This window comes from Carlito syrichta, unplaced genomic scaffold (assembly GCF_000164805.1).
Source record: "Carlito syrichta isolate Samal-C Ts95f unplaced genomic scaffold, Tarsius_syrichta-2.0.1 Scaffold288211, whole genome shotgun sequence".
In the NCBI taxonomy this organism is placed as follows: domain Eukaryota; kingdom Metazoa; phylum Chordata; class Mammalia; order Primates; family Tarsiidae; genus Carlito; species Carlito syrichta.
In genome coordinates, this window is record NW_007232307.1 from 94,202 (window position 1) to 113,166 (window position 18,965).

The 18,965-nt window shown below is 36.6% G+C and overlaps 1 protein-coding gene across 16 annotated transcripts in view; it reads left to right on the forward strand.

The window, feature by feature from the left end:
• The window catches only part of UBE2D3 (ubiquitin conjugating enzyme E2 D3), a 42,539-nt gene that overhangs the window by 19,181 nt on the left and 4,393 nt on the right, over nt 1–18,965 (forward strand). For 13 of the 16 annotated variants that reach the window (XM_021710170.1, XM_008053501.1, XM_021710165.1 and 10 more), the window contains 5 exons: nt 7,586–7,649; nt 7,737–7,768; nt 14,908–14,985; nt 16,642–16,747; nt 18,483–18,576. In XM_021710170.1, coding sequence (XP_021565845.1) covers nt 7,586–7,649; nt 7,737–7,768; nt 14,908–14,985; nt 16,642–16,747; nt 18,483–18,576 — 374 coding nt within the window. Of the gene's footprint in view, nt 1–4,858; nt 4,889–5,694; nt 5,703–7,585; nt 7,650–7,736; nt 7,769–14,907; nt 14,986–16,641; nt 16,748–18,482; nt 18,581–18,965 lie in introns of those variants that run through there. The other 3 variants (XM_021710176.1, XM_021710173.1, XM_021710175.1) reach the window with 3 other exon arrangements.

An 18,965-nucleotide genomic window follows, 5' to 3' on the forward strand; every position in this document is an offset into this window, starting at 1 on the left:
GTATTATGTGGCCTATGTATGGAGCAGTTTTGCTTTGTTTAATAACATGAATTGAAGCATTACTCAGGAAATCTGGCCTTCAAGGTGGGCAGTATACAAATGGTCTGCTTGTTGAGTATCTGATAGGTTATGTGCCAGGTAGTTTGCCAGAGTACTCTTTCTTTGAACATCTGTAAAAATAGCCATTTCTAGAGATGAGGAAAATAAACCTAGGAAATAATGGTTCTGAGATGAAAAGTGAGACTCCAGACATACCATTATTGGGAAGTGCATTTCCTTGTTTTATAATGCTGTCTTTAATTTAATATGTTAAATTTAAATTTATAAATTTAATGTATATTAATTACATATTAATGTAACAATATGTAAATAAATATTAAATATATAATAAAATATAAATTAATTCAATTCATTTTAATTGCATATGTAAGATTACATTTGGATTTCACTAGCACTTTGGCAGTCAGATCTTTATCCTTAATGTTTTGTGGGGAAAGGGGAGATTGGGTAGTTTTGAGGTCAGTTTTTAACCTTCAAATAGACCTCTTATTCTTTTTTTTTTTTTTTTTTTTTTTGAGTTGGAGTCTCACTCTGTCACCCAGACTGGAGTACAGTGGCCGCTCCTGGTCACCACAACCTCGACCTGCTGGGCTCCAGCGATCCTTCCGCCTCAGCCTTTCAAGTAGCTAGAACTATAGGCGTGCGCTACCACGCCCGGCTAATTTTTGACTTATTGTAGAGATTATGTCTCGTCAAGATGCCCAGACAGGTCTCGAACCCACGGGCTCAGGCAATCCACTCACCTCAGCCTCCTCTTATTCTTTAACTTCTGGTTTATCTTTTTTTTTTGAGTCAGAGTCTCACTCTGTCTCCCAGAATGGAGGGCAGTGGCACACTCATGGCTACCCCAGCGTCGACCTGCTGGGCTCAGGCGATACTTCCGTCTCAGCCTTCCAGGTAGCCAGAACTACAGGTGCATGCTACCACGCCCAGCTAATTTTTTTTTTATTTTTTGTAGAGACAAGGTCTCACCTAGTTGCCTGGGCTAGTCTCGAACCTGCGGGCTCAGGCAATCCACTTGCCTCAACCTCCCACAGTGCTGGGATTACAGGCTGAGCCACCGAGCCCAGCCTCTGGTTTATCTTTCTTTGGTGACCAGTTACAGTAGAACTTGTTAACAAGTTTTGGAATATGAGGAAATTCTCTATATTAGATTGCTTGATTTCTTAACTGCAATAAAGTTTATGTCTCTACATGGTGTTAAAATAGATTGCCACTGTGATAAAAGTTTGGGTGATCATAGAATTGAAAACTAATCTTGAGACTTAATTTGGTTTATGAAAAAGTTATTTGTGGCTGGGTGCGGTGGCTCAAGCCTGTAATCTCAGCACATTGGGAGGCTGAGAGGTAAGAGGATTGCCTGAGCTCAGGGGTTCGAGACCAGCCCGGGCAATTTGGTGAGACCTCACCTCTACAATAAATCAAAAAATTAGCCACGCGTGGTAGTGTGTGTCTGTAGTTCATCTATTCGGAAGGCTGAGGCGGAAGGATCGCCTGAGCCCAGCATTTTGAGGCTGCGATTGCTGTGAGCCTGCCACTGCACTCCAACTAGGTGACAGTGAGGCTCTTAACTCAAAAAAAAAGGAAAGAAAAAAGTTACTTGCTTAATAGTGAATAGCTAATTCAGACAAAAAATATGTGTTTTAAGTATTGATTTGGCTCAGTTATTTAATGTTTCTTCTAATCCAGCTTGTAAGATTTCTATGAAAGCTAAAAACCAGCTGGACTTGGTGGCTCAGTTAGTAATCCCAGCACTTTGGGATACCGAGGCTAGTGGATTGCCTGAGCCCTTGGGTTCAAGACCCGCCCAGGCAACTTGGCAAGACCTCGTCTCTACAATAAATCAAAAATTAGCCGGGTGTGGTAGCCCGTGCCTGTAATCCCCGCTTACTTGGAAGGCTGAGGCAGAAGGATCACGGGAGCCCAGTGGGTAAAGACTGCAGTGGCCGGAAGTGTGCCCCAGTCTGGGCAACAGAGTGGGACTCCCGACTCAAAAAAAAAAAAAAAAAAGAAAGCTAAAAACCACAGCTTTGTTATTGTTTAACTCTGAGATGCATATTTCTTTAATTCCTCCTGATCAGAATCAAAAGTATTTGGAATGAATTTTCTTCCATTTTTTTAGTATGCTGAACATGAGAATATATGCAGTCAAGCATGTAAAGATCTGTTCTGATTTCTCATCTTAAAATTATGAGTTTTGAAATTTCTGGTTTGTTTTGGTAACCTCATAAGCAGTTGGTAATGAGTTTCAAAAGTGAATTGGGTATATCAGGGCAAATTCTTCTCTTCTACTGCCATATTTTTAGTAGAGTTAACCTAGACTCACTATTCCTGAAGAACAGGCCACTTTCTGAAGTGTATTTTGAAAGAAAGGCAAATGTTTGCTGTAGTTATTCTTTCTGTGATGTTACTTAATGTGGCTGTCTTTCTTTCTTGGTCTGTTAGCATTAGATACAGTTGATTACTACTTTTTCCTTAAAGGTCTTTTTCTTCTTCTTCTTCTTCTTCACTTTCAGGGTACCAGCTCTCTTTATTAGCGTTGAATTAGTCTAGGGTTTGTTCCCAGGATCTTTTCTTTTTTAAATAGCAGAGCGCTATTATCGAGTCTCATGACTATAATTATCATCTATATATTAACTATATTTAATATTTGCTCCAAGCCTGTCCTTCCTACCCTAAATTTGCATGTGCACTTTTCTAATCGAGTGTCTACTTGGAGATTTCAATGGTGTTTCTATATCAGCCCACAAGCTTCATCTTCAAGTTGATGATTATAATTAATGCCAATTCCAAGCCTTATTTGCTTAGGCCAAAAATCTTAACATCTTTTATTCTGCCTACACGCAAACAACAGAAATTGAGTTTTATAATTTATAATGGATTTTAAACAAAATGCACAAAACTTAAGAGGACTCACTTATCCCCTTACCCTCCCTGTCAGTGCCAGCATAGGGCCCTTATATTGATATATGTAGTAGTTATATGAACTCTGAAACTTTATTTCTAAAATCCTGATTACAGCAAAAAGACTACTGTCTAGATTTTTTTTTAGCCAGTGTCGCATTTTACATGTTATATAGTATATATTTAAATTTTTGAGTTTAGACAACTGCTGCATTTCTTTTGATTGATTTGACTATAACCAATCCAAGAATGTTTCTGATTCAGAAATAACTTATTTTCCATCCAGATTCATAACAATTTATCTTTGTTTAATTTCTTTTATAATAGATTTCACAATTATCAGGTGGTTTAGGGGCTGGGTGTTGTGCCTCAAGGTCATAATCTTAGTTTTTTGGGTGGTCAAGGCAAGAGGATTGAGACCAGGAGTTAAAGACCAGCCTGGGCAACATAGCAAGGTGTCTCATCTCTTTAAAAAAAAAAAGAAGAAGAAGAAAAGAAGGGGGGATACAATCAGGTGTTTTATGTTTGACATGATGGTCTCAGAAAAAGTTTTGGTTTTATTCTGTGTAGTGAATGAAAAGAATCAAAGCATTATCTATATGAAGTCTCTGAAACTAGTATAAGACCAACATTAAAATTAAACTATTTGTAAAGTTGTTGTTCTGTTGATGGAGTCAATGTAGTGACAGCTATTAATTTTTTCATAAAATCACAAGAGAACTTTCAAATAAAAAGGAATTAATGTAAAACTGTCAACTGTGATGTTATCAGATAATGAAATACACGGTCTGACAAGTTCACAAACTCACCCTAGAAAAAATGCTGCATACCTCTTTGCTGAATTTCATTGCAGTCCTTTTTGAAGTATTCCCCTTGGGAAGCTATACACCAGTGCTAGCGCCTAGTCCACCCATCAAAGCAGTTTTGGAACTCTTTCTGGAATGGCCATCAGAGCTGTCATTGTAAAGGATGTCAGTTTGAATCAGAGCAACATGCAAACATTAAATTTCTTGTTAAACTTACAAGAGTGGAGGTGAAATCAGGGACATGGTAATCCAAGTATATGGGGATAATGCCATGAAGGAAGTGGCAATGTACAAATGGATTAAATGTTTTTCTGAGAGGAGAGAAAGCGTCACTGATGAAGTCAGTCAGGATGACCAGACAGCTGACAAAAACGTTGCAAAAATTCATCAACTGACTGAGAAGCATAGCAGACCAATTAAACATTGATAGAGAACCAGTCAAATCTTAACTGAAAATCTTGGCATGAGAAAGGTATGTACAAAAATAGTCCCAAAGAAACTCTTATATCACAACAATGCTCAGTTCACACAGCACTGCCTGTGAGGGAGTTTTTAGCCATTAAACAAATAACTGTATTGGTGTACCCTCCCTACTCACCTCATCTGGTCCCCAATGACTTTTTTCTTTACCTGAAGATAAAGGAAATATTGAAAGAAGACATTTTGATGACATTCAGGAAATCAAAGGTAATATGACGGCAGCTTTGATGGGTGGACTAGGCGCTGACATCAGTGCATAGTGTCCCAAGAGGAGTACTTAGAAGGTGACCGAAGTGATAATTCAGCAATGAGGTATGCAGTACTTTTTGTAGGATAAGTTCGTGAACTTAATTGTCAGATCTCTTAGTTATACTATGCAAAAGCATTGACTCTTAAGACAGGGCTGCTGAATTATGTGTATAAATTTTTCATGTTTACCCATTACCCTGCCAACTTTGAATCCAGAAACCACTATTATAGCATGCCTGATTGGTACACACTAAGTAGCCAGCAGAAAACAGCAGTGAATATTTTGTTCATCCATGGCTGGAGGAGTTGGTAGGTAAGGCCTTCATATCTAAGTATACTTTGTTATCAGCGAACTCTGTATGCTGACCTTAAAAAGATGTTTATGTTCTGTCTGAAAAGGACCAGAAAGAAGTTTGCTAGTCTCAGATTTGAGCATGTGTTGTAGAGAGAGCTTTGTTCAGTGCACATGCATTTTAGTAGATAAGACCAAGAAAGAATCTGGAAGTATATAAAACAAAGGTCTACTAAACTCATTCTGGCTTATTTTATTGTAGCTAATACTTACCTTAAAAATGTGGAACAAAAGATAAGCCAGATAATATGCCAGGATAATAGGTGAAAACAAGGGCTCTCCCAGAAAACAACCACTGGTTCTTAGCCCTGTGGGAGAATCTTTCAAGTGGAAAAAGGTCAGTGGACTTCAGGAAGAATCCTGTATGGTTCTGGCAGGACACAAGATTTTAAGAGAAATGATGACCTCTGAAGTGGTCTGAAAGTTCAACAAATAACATGAATATTGAATTCTTCCTCATAAGATCATCTTTAGAATATTTTTAAACTCATTAGAATTTCCATTTGGGTTTTTATAAAAGCTATATGACTTTGATGTATGTGTTTACAGAATTTAATTACATACATGATAAAATCTCAAACACTCAAGGGCTGAGAATCTTACCATTTTTGTAACTTTAGTGTCCCATACGTGTTGTTTCAATAAATTCATGATTGGGTGTACAAATGTTTTCAGTCCATATATAGACCACCTGCAGAGTAAGACTGTATTTAGACAGTGGTGTTAAAAGACTGAAAAGTGAGCAGCCCGTTCGGGTCTCCTCCCACTACGGGAGCTTCTTTGTCTTCTCAATAAATCTGCTTTCCAAAAACTATCCAGGTTTTTTTTAGAATCTTGGAGTAGGAGTGTCTGTATTCTAGATAGAATTTGCCACTCTTCTGTGGTGGTCATATAGCTTGCTTTTTTTTTTTTTCCTGTATTAACAAATGCTACAAGATTTTACATTCTTATACAAGGCAGTTACTATTCTGGCGTTTTTTTTCCAAAGAGATAGGATCTCACTGTGTTGCCCAGGTTAAAGTGCAGTGACCGTTCACAATGATGATCATAACATTACTAAAGCCTCAAAATCCCGGGCTCAAGCAATCCTCTTGCTGCTGCAGCATCCTAAGTAGCTGAGACGACAAATGTACACCACCATTAAATAGAGACTTTTAACTCTTTTTTCCTATTCCCTGCATTCTTGGGGTGGGGGAGACTTATAGTGGATATTTTGCATTTTATATCCTTGACTTTGCACTAAAAGCTAAAGATCAGAATTGAGGAAAGAAAGTGAACGTACCAAATTTGGAAACATTTCCACTTTTGAATTCTTGTTATAAGGAATATACTGTTCTGGTAGACTAAATGGAAGAGAAAAATTAATATTTTCGAGTTACATCTTATAGATGCGTTGAGATTGTGGTAGATTGTTGCTGTTGACCAGTGTGGTGTTCTTGTATCTTTTAAATTTAGGTATCCATTCCTCTGCTTTCTAATACTTGGTCTTTTTGTGTTTGAGTGCCTTCAGCTCATTTGGTCTTCTTTTGTTTTCCAAACATTGCCCTTGATCAATTTGGGGTCACTCTGTTGGCCAGACACGCTTACGGCCATTGCAGTCTTGACCTGCTGGGCTCGGGTCATCCTTCCACCTTGGCCTTCCAAGTAACTGGAACTCTAGGCATGCCACCACACCTGGCTAATATTTCTTGATTTATTGTACAGAAGTTGCCCAGGCTAGTCTCGAATCCATGGGCTCAGGCAATCCTCTCACCTCAGCCTCCCAAAGTGCTGGGGTTATAGGCATGAGCCACCACACCCAGTTATTAATTTTTTTTAAAGGAATGGTGCTTACTGACTTATGTCATAGACTGAACTTAAGAGAAACTTAATTTGGAAAGTTTGATGACAGTATATTAATATTGGTTTTGTTTATCTTACTTTAAATTTTTGGTGATTAGACATTTGGCTGCATCATTGGTAAAACGAAACTATACCATCTTAAATTTTTAAAAAAATTCCTAGAAAAGAAACAAGTTATTTTTGTACTAAATTACCCATATCTGTTTTGTACAAGTCATGGAAGGGTTAAGTACATATTTGTTGGAAATAATTAGTTCATACAGAATTGTGGAAACTGCATATTTTGCTAAGAGCAAAACTTCTTTCTAAAGAAGGCTTTTTCAGAATTCAAGAATAGGTGAAAATGGATGCTGAGTTGAGGGAATAAAAGATTTAAAAACTTTTTTTAAAGAGTGCTTATCCTATTGAGAGATTTTTCAAGTGGGAAAGGGTCAGCGCATTTTAGGAAGTGTTGTGTATGGTTTAGGAAGAACAAAAGATTTCAGACTAATGAGGGCATCTGAAGTGGTCTAGAAGTTCAGCAAATAACAAGAATGTTGAACTCTGCCTAGTCTAGGCTCTTAAGCCATGAGGGCATGTGGTTACAGCGATTTCATTTTGTAAGACATCTGCCTTTGCTCATGTAATAAAAATGTTCACATGGGGGGGTATATATATACTTTCATGAACCCTAGCCAAGATGATTGTTTCAGCACGTGTTCATTAGATAATTATGCCTATATTTCAGGAATTGGACTAGTGTTTCCTGTGTTTTCTAGTGGAATATATTATTTACTTGAAATGTCCCTTTAAAAAATTGGATAAAAGTAAAAATTGGAAGCAGTTGACTCTCTGTTGCTTGCGTGTTCTAAAATTAAGGTAATATGACCTATTGTTTTCTGTCTTGGCATAGGAACTTAGTGATTTGGCCCGTGACCCTCCAGCACAGTGTTCTGCAGGTCCAGTTGGGGATGATAGTAAGTAACTTTCAAGTTGATTTTTCAGCCTAAGTTCAAAAAAGCTTGTGCCTTTCTAGATAATAACCAGAATTTTTTTTTTCCTAGTGTTTCACTGGCAAGCCACAATTATGGGGCCTGTAAGTATTAAGAATTTTTATATTTAATTTTAAGTGAAAACCTGGCATTAATATGATTGTAATTTTTAACTTAATTTGTAGGTTTATTTTATTGTATAGTTATTCTGTTTTGGATATGCCATCGCTGTACTGCTGTATCTGTCCCTGTGTTCAGGTTGAAGAAGATAGCATCTCTGTGACCTGTCAAATATCTCTACCTCAATTCAGTTTTTCTTCATAGCAATGTGTAAAGTATTTTTATGGAACTTCCTGTTAGAGACAGTTAAATTGACTGGCTCTGATCCTACCAAGTTATATTACTCAAAATTCTTACCCTATTTACTGTAACTGCCAAGAATCTAGCTTAATTATTTTGACATTCAATTTTATTATTTATTTGTTTGAGTCAGTCTCGCTCTGTCATCCAGGCAGGCCTCAGGCCATCCTTCTGCTTCTGTCTTCCAAATAGCTGGAACTATAGGCATATGCCACCAAAACTAGGAACTTAGTGTTTTGTTTTTTTTAACAATTGTAGAGATGAAGTCTCGCCATGTTGCCCAGACTGATCTTGAACCCCTGGGTTTAAGCAGTCCTTTTCTCCTTCACCTCTCAAATTGCTGGGATCATAGGTGTGAGCCACTGTGCCCAGCTGATAATTAATTCTTTTTTTTTTTTTTTTTTTTTTTGAGTGGAAGTCTCACTCTGTCACCCAGACTGGAGTGCAGTGGCCGCTTCCGGCCACCGCAGCCTCGACCTGCTGGGCTCCGGCGATCCTTCCGCCTCAGCCTTCCAAGTAGCCGGAATTACAGGCATGCGCCACCACGCCCGGCTGATTTTTTGATTTATTGTAGAGATGAGGTCTCGCTGCCCAGGCGGGTCTCGAACCCGCGGGCTCAGGCAATCCACTCACCTCAGCCTCCCAAAGGCGCGGGATTACAGGCTGAGCCACCGAGCCCGGCTGATAATTAATTCTTTATAGAACTTTAGTTTTATGGAAAATCTGAATTTTTTTTTGGCAGAAAGTGGTGCTTTGAGTAGAGCAAAATTCTTTTTTATCCTGGGTAGATAACAAATTATATGCTGGATAATTGAATATTCAGAATTATGGAAACTAAGAATTTCAAAGAATTAGAGCACACTAAAACATCCTGGAGTAAGGTTGTCTTGCATAAATGCTGAACTTTTTTTTTAAACTTGGAGGGCACTTTAGGATTTCTTTTCTAAGTTACATGTGTATCTTACTGAAAATTCTGTTTCCCTTTTTGGTGGTTTTGTTTCAACATGAATGACAGTAGTCATTAAGTAGATGTTTATAATTCTGAAGGGCAAAAATGCCCTTGGAAGTGTCAGCCAGTGAATAGGTTAGATCAGTAAGTATTTATACTGGAATTCTGGTTGTAATAACTTCAGTTATTTTTCTATTTCAAATGTGAACACCTGCTATGTGCCAGGCAATAAGGATAAGGGGAACATAATAGATATCCCTCTCAGTCTTTAGGGAACTTAAACTCTGCTGGAGGAGACAAGTAATTAAAACAAGTGTTAAAGTATGATAAGATGAAAAATAAATGATTAATGAATAAAGTGCTGTATAGGAGAAATTTATGGAAAATCATAACAGGGATATTGAATTAAAGTGTTAACCTAAAGATAGAGAGACTGATTTAAATTAAGACAAATGGGGGAATAGTATAAAGATTAAGTATAAAACTTTGAAATATTGGTTATCTTAACTGCAAAGCCAGGATTGTGCATTTTATCTCGGATTATTTTTACTGTTTTAAATTATCTTTTAACTTTAAAAGGCTTCCTTTCTTCTAATTTGGCAGAAAAATAGTTTTTTTTTTTCAAGCAGCCTTCCTGCTTCAGCCTCCCAAAGTGTTGAGTTTATAGGTGTGAGTCACTGCATACCTGTCCTTGACAGTTCCATTATAAATATTATTTGTCAATACTAAGAAAGCACAGAAGAGCTGGTAATTAAGACTTTTTTGGATGGTGTGCAAAATACACCATTTCCTTAAAACCCGTCTGTTTTTCTACTTGACTTTTGAGACTTCACTGTTTTGAGCAGTACACTATTTTTCCCCCAAAAGGTGTAAGGAACATACCTACAGTAAGGCAAAGGGAAGCATCAGTTAGGAACGTATGCTAGTAATTTTGTAGAGAATAGTGTCACTTATCCTGACAGTTTTTAGCAGTTTATTCAGTTAGGTTTTTTTCCCCCCAGAAAATACTGTTTTATTTACTTTGTATATTTTAGATTATGGCTATTCCTTGCTAAAAATCTTTTCAGTAGCCTTTTCATATGTAGTAATTAGTAGTTTCCTGCTTTTAAAAGCAAACATTTGAAAGCTAAATATTAACCTGATTAATTACAACTGCACGGTTTTGCTTTGGCTGCAGTATTCACTGAAATGCATTTTCAACTGAAAAGGTTAATTCTTACTGTTGGTTGGATAATTTCAGGAAAGAGTCAAAGGTTATAAAAATGCACCCAAAGTACATGTTTTATTGTCTTCTATGTAAACACATAAATAAGATGCCAGCTTTAAATAGTTAACTACATACTTAATATGTGGTGCTTCTATGAAACAACTCATGTTCTTTTGGCTTCTCAGTGCATCTTGTGATGACATCACTATGATAAAACAAATATTAGCTTATTTTGTGGGTATGATTACTCTATGTGACATGAGGTAGGATGCAAAAAAAAAAAAAAAGCCAAGAATTGCAGATTTACTGGGAGAACTGGGTAATAAAGATACTTTTGCTTTGGAGTACTTCTTTTTGTGGGGATTCAGTCTTACTCTGTCACCCAGGCTGGATTGCAGTGGCACACTCATGGCCACCCCAGCGTCGACCTCCTGGGCTCTAGCAATCCTTCTGCTTCAACCTTCCAAGTAGCCAGAATTACAGGCGCACACTACCACACCCAGCTATTTTTTTTTACTTACTGTAGAGATGAGGTCTCGCCAAGTTACCCAAGCTGGTCTCGAACCTGTGGGCTCAGGCAATCCACTCACTTTAGCCTCCCAAAGTGCTGGAATTACAGGCTGACCCACTGAGCCCCGTCACGTTGGAGTACTTCTTGAGCAATTGAAGGGATGCCGGTTCCACAAAAGTACAAATTCCTGTCTTTCTAAGGAATGTAGCCTCCAATTTTCTATAAAGATTAACCATTTAATTGTAGTGTATTTTAGTCTGGAAATGCTCTTGATCATTAGTTATATGATGAAATTGATAATAATCATAGGTGCTGGCTTATTTCTGAAGGTAAACTACCTAGGGAACACAAATGTTGATGAAAAGCTGAGTCTTTGAAATAATTGATAGAGCATTGCTAGTTAAGTAGTTTTGTAACATTTGGTGCTTTTTTTGTATACTAAGGATAGCTTTCATTAAAAATTGACACAAGGAAAATAAACCCACTCCCTTACCTGTTGATTCTGACATTTACTTGACTAATTTTTCTTTACTTGGAAATGAGAGTTGGCAGAAAAAGATACAGATCTGGTGAACCACACTAACTTCCACTTAACTTATGACATAGCTGTAGAAGAAAGTACCCTGTATTATTTTATTGGTTCATAAAGATTATTTTTACATAAAGTACATCAAGTAGTATGTCATTTCCTCAAAGGCTAATGATATGTGAAAACTTTTTTCCCTCTTTATCTTATTCTACAAGGAGCTGTGCACCCTCTTAGAAGAGGGAAATGTCACAAATGTGGATGAGTAATTGCAACTATATACATAGAGGTATAAAAGAAAGGCAACCAGCAGAATGGACTAAAGGGGGGTCTATATTATAAGAAACAATATTTCCAGTAAGGAAAAAAAGTAGAAAAGAGGGGGAAGTATGAAACTTGAGTCATTCCTGTAACACTTATTTTATGTGCAGTAGAGAACACATTCAGAGAAGAGGTAAAAGATGAACTAACTAGATTGGTGGGAACCCATATCATAAAACATCATGTGTGCTTAGATTTTGTATCTTAAAAGATGTCGTAGATTTCAAGCAGTGAAGTAACGATTATCTTTAAAAAGACCACTTCAGCATTAGGATGGGGGAATATCAGTAGTAAGCAGTTGCCATAATCTAGGCAAAGATAGTAAATTGTGAACTAAGAGTAGTAACAGTGGGCATAAAAGAGAATAATTCAAGAAATTTTTAAAAACTTTAACACTTTGCATTCGGATGTCCCCTCTCGGGACATAAAGAGATTGCTGGTGATTATACAGGACACACTTATCACAAGCGCAAATCTTTTTTAAAAGTGTGTTTCTTTCAAGTTTTCCATTCAAAAACAGTGAAAAACCTATGCCTCATTTGAAATTTGTTAAGCTTTTTGATTATTCAGTTGAGAAGTGGTTTTTAGGAATCACGAGTGCATCCTTTCACTTCATCTTCCAACAACAGACTAGGAAGGAAGAAAACAAGACTGCATTGTCTGCTCATGTAGAAAAACATTAGGTGGAAGATGTCAAATTACTATTGTGCAATGTTTGTCAATGAACTTGGAGTGCATGTTGATGACTGTTTCACATGTCACCACATGCTAGAAAAATATAAGATATAAAAGTTTGAATTTTTTTTGTCATAAGTACCTGAATGTCCAAAATTCCATTATAAGCTAAATATCTTTGCAATAAAATGATTGATTACAACACTACCATTTAATGTGAGGTGATTAGTTTTTCCCTAGTTAGTAAAAAAAGTGTGATCAAGTTGCTGGTAGGTAATCCACAAAATGTCTCCAAGTGAAAAGGGTTAAGATTTGGTGACTATCTTGACTCTAAGGAGAAGAGAGAAATAAGAATCAACTATGAGTATCCTGTTTATGGTTTAATTGTTAAACAGGAAAAAAGGTATTGAGACCAGGAGTTTGAATTTTGGACATATGAGTGAGATACCCAAGTTGAATTATTCAGCAGGCATTTGAGTATATATGCTCTGGAGCAAAAAAGTTACATCAGAGAAAAATTGAGTTTGCAAAATATATGAAGGGTAGGAATTAGAAGCATTTAGAATGCCAACAGTGTGTGGTTGCCAGAGAAGAATTATGCTGAGAGGGAGCAGCTTGGACTGATTAGAACTAAACAAGAATAGAAGGTTTCTAAAGAGATCTAGTAAATTTTGAATTTCTAAGATTTGGGTTTATTTGCTCATCACAATATTTTTCCGTTCTGTTTGGGAGTTCTTTTTTTTCTTTGGCAGCCAATCTATAAGTATTTGATATTTATGGGGCCTCAATTTTAAAGATAGCCTTGTTTTGTTAACCTCCACACCTGTAGTTTTTCTTCTTTGGTACAGTGAAATTTTAATGTGAAATCGTAACCTTGAAATAGTTTGCCTCTTAAGAGAACTTTCTTTGAATAAATGAAATGAAATTTGGCTTTGCCTACATCTCATCAGTGGATTGCCTTTATTTAGAAGCAGTCAGATACAGCATTTGATTGTATGAAACTTAGAATGAAAGCTTAAACAGAACTTCAAGAATTGAGTTTTTAAAACTTTAATGTTTGTGGGATTACCCTTAAATTGGTGATTTTATACAGTAAGAACATAGCAGATCATATAAAAGCACATTCTGGCCAGGCTCGGTGGCTCAGCCTGTAATCCCAGCACTTTGGGAGGCTGAGACGAGTGGATTGCCTGAGCCCATGGATTCAAGACTTGCCCAGGCAACTTGGCAAGACCTTGCCTCTACAATAAATAAAAAATTAGCCAGACGTGATAGCATGCGCCTCTAGTTGTAGCTACTTGGAGGACTGAGGTGGAAGAATCACCAGAGCCCAGCAGGTCGAGGCTGCCGTGGCCAGGAGTGCCATTGCACTCCAACCTGGGTGACAGAGTGAGAGAGACTCCAACGCAAAAAAAAAAAAGCATATGCTATTTGAAGTGTCTTTTCTCAGTTAATATAGCTGTATCATTTAATTAAAATGTTAATCTAACAAACTCAGTCAATGCTGGTGCCTTGTTTTTATTTGCTTTTTCCGTAGTTTTATATTTTGTAGAAAATATGAAAAGGAGGGACTTGGGAATTGGAAGAACTCAATTTAAATAGTAGCTCTTGGCTGGGCGCGGTGGCCCAGCCTATAATCCCAGCACTTTGGGAGGCCGAGGCGAGTGGATTGCCTGAGCCCGCACCACGGGTTCAAGACAAGCCCGGGCATCTTGGTGAGCCCTCGTCTCTACAGTAAATGAGAAAAAAAAAATTAGCTGGGCGTAGTAGCGCATGCCCGTAGTTATGACTACTTGGAAGGCTGAGGTGGAAGGATCGCAGGAACCCAGCAGGTCGATGCTGGGGTGGCCGTGAGCATGCCACTGCACTCTAGCCTGGGTGACGGAGTGAGACTCCAACTCAAAAAACAAACAAACAAAAATAATAATAAATAGTAGCTCTTACATTTGCTAGTTGTGTGTGTCTTTGAACCTGATTCATTAATAAATTAACCTTTCTTTGAACTCCATGCATGCCTTATTCATTTTTCATAATACCTATAACATTCCATTGTATTTGCTTTATATGTCTCTCTACCATAGTGTAAGGTCATCAAGATAAAATCGTTCTGAGTCTTCTTATACATATATAGTATATTAGTAGGGAGTTAGATTAATTGAACTAATGTTTGTTTATTTTACGGAATGGTGTGGATTAGATGAGCTTATTAAAGGTAGTTATATGTTACGTGGGATAGTAAACATTTTATTTGCCCAATGGACAGAATGGTCTGTTGAGATGTAAAACTATTTGATATATCTGGCTGTTAGAAGAAATATTCTATACAAGTAAAATTTTATTTTTATAGTTCGATACTGGATTCTGTATGTAGACCTTATTGCAAAGCATACTTTATCCTTTGTGAGAATTGGGATCTCCAACACAGTGTTTCTGTACTTTTTTTCTAAAATTTGTCAGTGACCTGTGTAAAATTGGATCTAAGTAAGTTAGGGTGTGTTACTATATAGTAAGTTTGTGTTTTTTCATTAATACAAAGTGAATTTTCTTGAGATAACTTAGATTCTTTATTGCAGTGTAAACAGTAGGTAATGTTAGTTCATTATTAGAGAAATGCTTAGAAAATAAAAATGTTATGTAGGTTATTGAGCAGTGATATTTTAAATTTCAGAGTTAAGCATGCTTTTCTTTTTACAGAATGACAGCCCGTATCAAGGCGGTGTATTCTTTTTGACAATTCATTTTCCTACAGACTACCCCTTCAAACCACCTAAGGTAATCTCTTAGAGTAGATTTGTGCTTTATTTCAAAGGAATAGAGTATTTCTAGAAATTAGGATTCTGCCTAAATGATGCTGGAATTTTATTTATTGAATTGAGTCACTTGATACATATATAGAGAGAGAGATACTGATTCTTCTGGTCAAAAGAGCTAGACCTCAATTTGGACTTTGTACATGGGGATAATGTTTGCCTTGTTCTTAATATTGTATGACTCAAATATACCATGCAGAAGCCTCCCTTTTTTTAAAAAACCATTATTATTACACAGATTTCGATTGTTGGCTTTATTTTTATTGTCTTGTAATCAGGTGTTTAACCTCAGTATGTATTTGCACATTGCTACGACTTACACTGCGACAACACTATTTGTGTTGCAGTTTAGATGGATTATAATCATTTTTGGTTGGTATTCAACACTGAGGTACCTACCTGATTTATAGGAATTAAAAGCATATGGTTCTTGACTTTTCAGAGTTATGAACGTAAATTCAATCTGTATAAATAACCATAGATTATATACATAGGACATTGTTATGCACTGTAATCATTTTCAGTCATGTCATAGGTGGAATGTGATGGTTCCTTTGGATGAAACACTTATGATTTAAGTTTAAGTCTTATGTACAGTAGAAATGCAGACTTAAATACATACTTGTGTAACTGAATGAAACTTCAGAAGTTTTGTTTTGGTTTTTGGTGTTTTTTTTTTTTAGTTGGGGTCTCACACTGTTATCGCAGGCTAGAGTGCAGTGGCATGCTCAGAGCTCATCATAGCCTGGAGCTCTTGGGCACAGGTGATCCCTCTGCCTCAGCCTCCCAACTAGCTGGGGCTACAGATGCACACCAACATACCTGGCTAATTTCTTGTTTTGTTGTGATGAGGTCTTGGTGTGTTGCCCAGGCTGTGATTGCAGGCTCACACAATCCTCTCACCTCAGCTTTCCAAAATGTTGGGGTTACAGTTGTGAGCCACTGCACCCGGCCCAAAACAACAAACTTTTTTTTTTTTCAGTTGAAGTCTCACTCTTTGCTCAGGCTAGAATGTGGTAGCACACTTACTGCCACCACAGCCTCAACCTGCTGGGCTCCAGGGATCCTTCCACCTCAGCCTTCCGAGTAACTGGAACTATAAGCACTTGCTACCACGCCTGGCTTATTTTTTGATTTATTATAGAGACGAAGTCTCACCAAGTTGCCCAGGCTGGTCTCAAACCCCCGGGCTCAGGCAATCCACTTGCCTCAGCCTTCCAAAGTACTGAGATTACAGGCTGAGCCACCATGCCTGGCCCAACCTTATTTTTTAATGAATGTGTTGAATATTCTTCAAGTTATCCTTTGATATTCATGTTATAGTAGGGCTAGAGAAACTTTGAGGACTTTCTACCATGTCTTCAATAATGAAATGTTTGCTCCAAAATTATATTTTTCATTTTAATTGAAGAGAAGGGTGCCCATGGGGGTAGGTGGTCAGAATGTAAAAACCGGTTTTTGTTGTATTTGATACTTTTATATGTACCTAGTAGATTTTAATGACTTTATTTTTTTAAGCTGAAATTAATTATTTTACCTTTGATTTAAGAGTCTACTTAAGCTTTGGATGCTTGTTTTTATTTGAATAAAATACCTGAACATTTTTTGTTTATTTTAGGTTGCATTTACAACAAGAATTTATCATCCAAATATTAACAGTAACGGCAGCATTTGTCTCGATATTCTAAGATCACAGTGGTCTCCTGCTTTAACTATTTCTAAAGGTAAAATACTTGTAATAGTCTTGAGCTGTTTTGATTTTCTAATAGTTAAGGGAGTTTCATTTTTGGATCTACTTTATCTGGGTCTTTTTGTTAAGCCATCTCTTTGGAAAGAGGTAGGTAAGGAATAAAGTTATTTATATCATTTTTTGCTCTTCAAGCAGTATTGATTGCAGAGTTTTTCTGGGAAGAAGTTTAAAGTTCAAATTGGGGTGTTGAGGAGGCACTGTTTGCCTGATGAGTTGCCTTCATCTCATAATAGCAAAATTTATTTTAATAGAATTCTGTATTTTTTATCCCAGACCACTTGTTCATCTCATACTTTGCATTTTTAACAAAAATGGTATAATATACCTAAACATAATAGAGCTTTTGAATCCCGAAGTTTTCACTGTAGGAAAATTCTGATTTTGCTCTTGCATGTTAATTGTTTGGACAAATCTTTAGCCAGGTGTTATGTAACCATAGTAGGTTGTTTCTATATAATAGCAATCTAAAATTAAAGAATCTTGGAAAGATCTCTAGATCATTTTTGGTCTCCTGCTTTTAATAGGAACCCATTATGTGACATCTCTTAACAGATTGCGTAGTCTCTCTGCATGAATATCCCAGGTGGAGATGGAATTCTCTCCATCACTTTCTTTTGGATTACTGGTGGCTTTTGTGTCACCTTTCACCCCACAAATTGAATTATACACAAAGCTCACCCCACAAATTGAATTATATACAAAACTCCTTAATAGAAAGTCTGCTTTTTAGTTTTCAGTTTTAATATTGGCTTAATATTTCTTAGGTACATGTGACTAGGTTTTTAATGTTTCTAATTATGAATATTTTGGATATTATAGAGTATATATCTAAGCATTCACATTTTCTAGTTCAAGGGCCTTTTCCAAACTCCTTGAAATAACAGTATATTACTAAAAATGTTTTATGATTTTCTGCATTTGGTAAATACAGCTGAAACAGGTGGTTTTTTTTAAAGGCAAGTCATCCTATAAAGCCTTTCATATGCTTATACACTGCATTTTAATCTGGGGGGGGAGGAGGGCTATGTGGTAGTATTTCCCAAACTTTGGTTTAACTAGAATAACTTGTGGGGAAGAAAGAAAAACAATATGGGCACATGTTCCCATTCTTCTTCCAAATGTTTTTAAAATTTTTGACCTGTTTTTCACCCTCTTGTATACTTTCTAATTTATTTTCAAGTCATGCTGTCATATCTAAAAACCTTATTCCAAGTTTTTTACTGTTGTTGAGAGTGCACTATAATACTAAAAACTGTCTGTAAATGCAAATTGACTTGGTGTGGCGGTTTATTTGCTTTTTTGGGAGTCATGTTTTGCTAATTTAAACTAGCAGTCACAACTGAAGTTTCTGCATTTTCTTTTGTGAGTTTACTGTGTAGCCAGATCTCTTTTTATTTTTTAATTTTATATTTGCTCCCCCATATTTGGGTTTGAAATTATATTTGCTGCAGTCAACAAATATTTATGTGAGTTTGGCAGTATTTTTATAGCTAGTGGGCACCGAATTTGATGCCACAAAGCTCTAATTTTGTCTTTTGTCACCAACAGCTTGACTTCTATCAAGTTAAATCTCTTTAAAACTGTCTTATTGAGGTTAAGATGTAAACTAATAAAAGTCTTTTGAGGATTGAGGTTTATAATCTGTTTTTAAATACTCTTGACACTTATCTAAACTCTGATACTGGGTAACAGACATTATTTTCTTGCAGTTCTTTTATCCATTTGTTCACTGCTATGTGATCCAAACCCAGATGACCCCCTAGTGCCAGAGATTGCACGGATCTATAAAACAGACAGAGATAAGTAAGCATTTTTTTAATGTTATTAAAAAGTGGTTTTACTTAATGAGGTAGACTTAAGTTGTAGCAATGCCAAGAAAACTTGATACTTATTCTTGGGAAGATAATGTGCAGAAAGCTAGTGATTGAAGTGTGGTTGTTTAAAATTACTGGGCTTTAGCTTATCTACCAGTGAGTAGCCCCTTTAAAATGTTTTTCCTAACATGTTACATTTTATCACATTATTCCCTGGTGTTGGGGAAGAGAGCAAATATCTCTTCACCCCAAGTATGTTTCTCCAAAAAATATTAGTACTGTTGTAAAGCTTTGGTCTGAGTTTCTGAAATTATTGAATTGTCTTTATATTTGACTTAACATTATAACTTTTGTATGTTATAATTAATGCCAAGTATG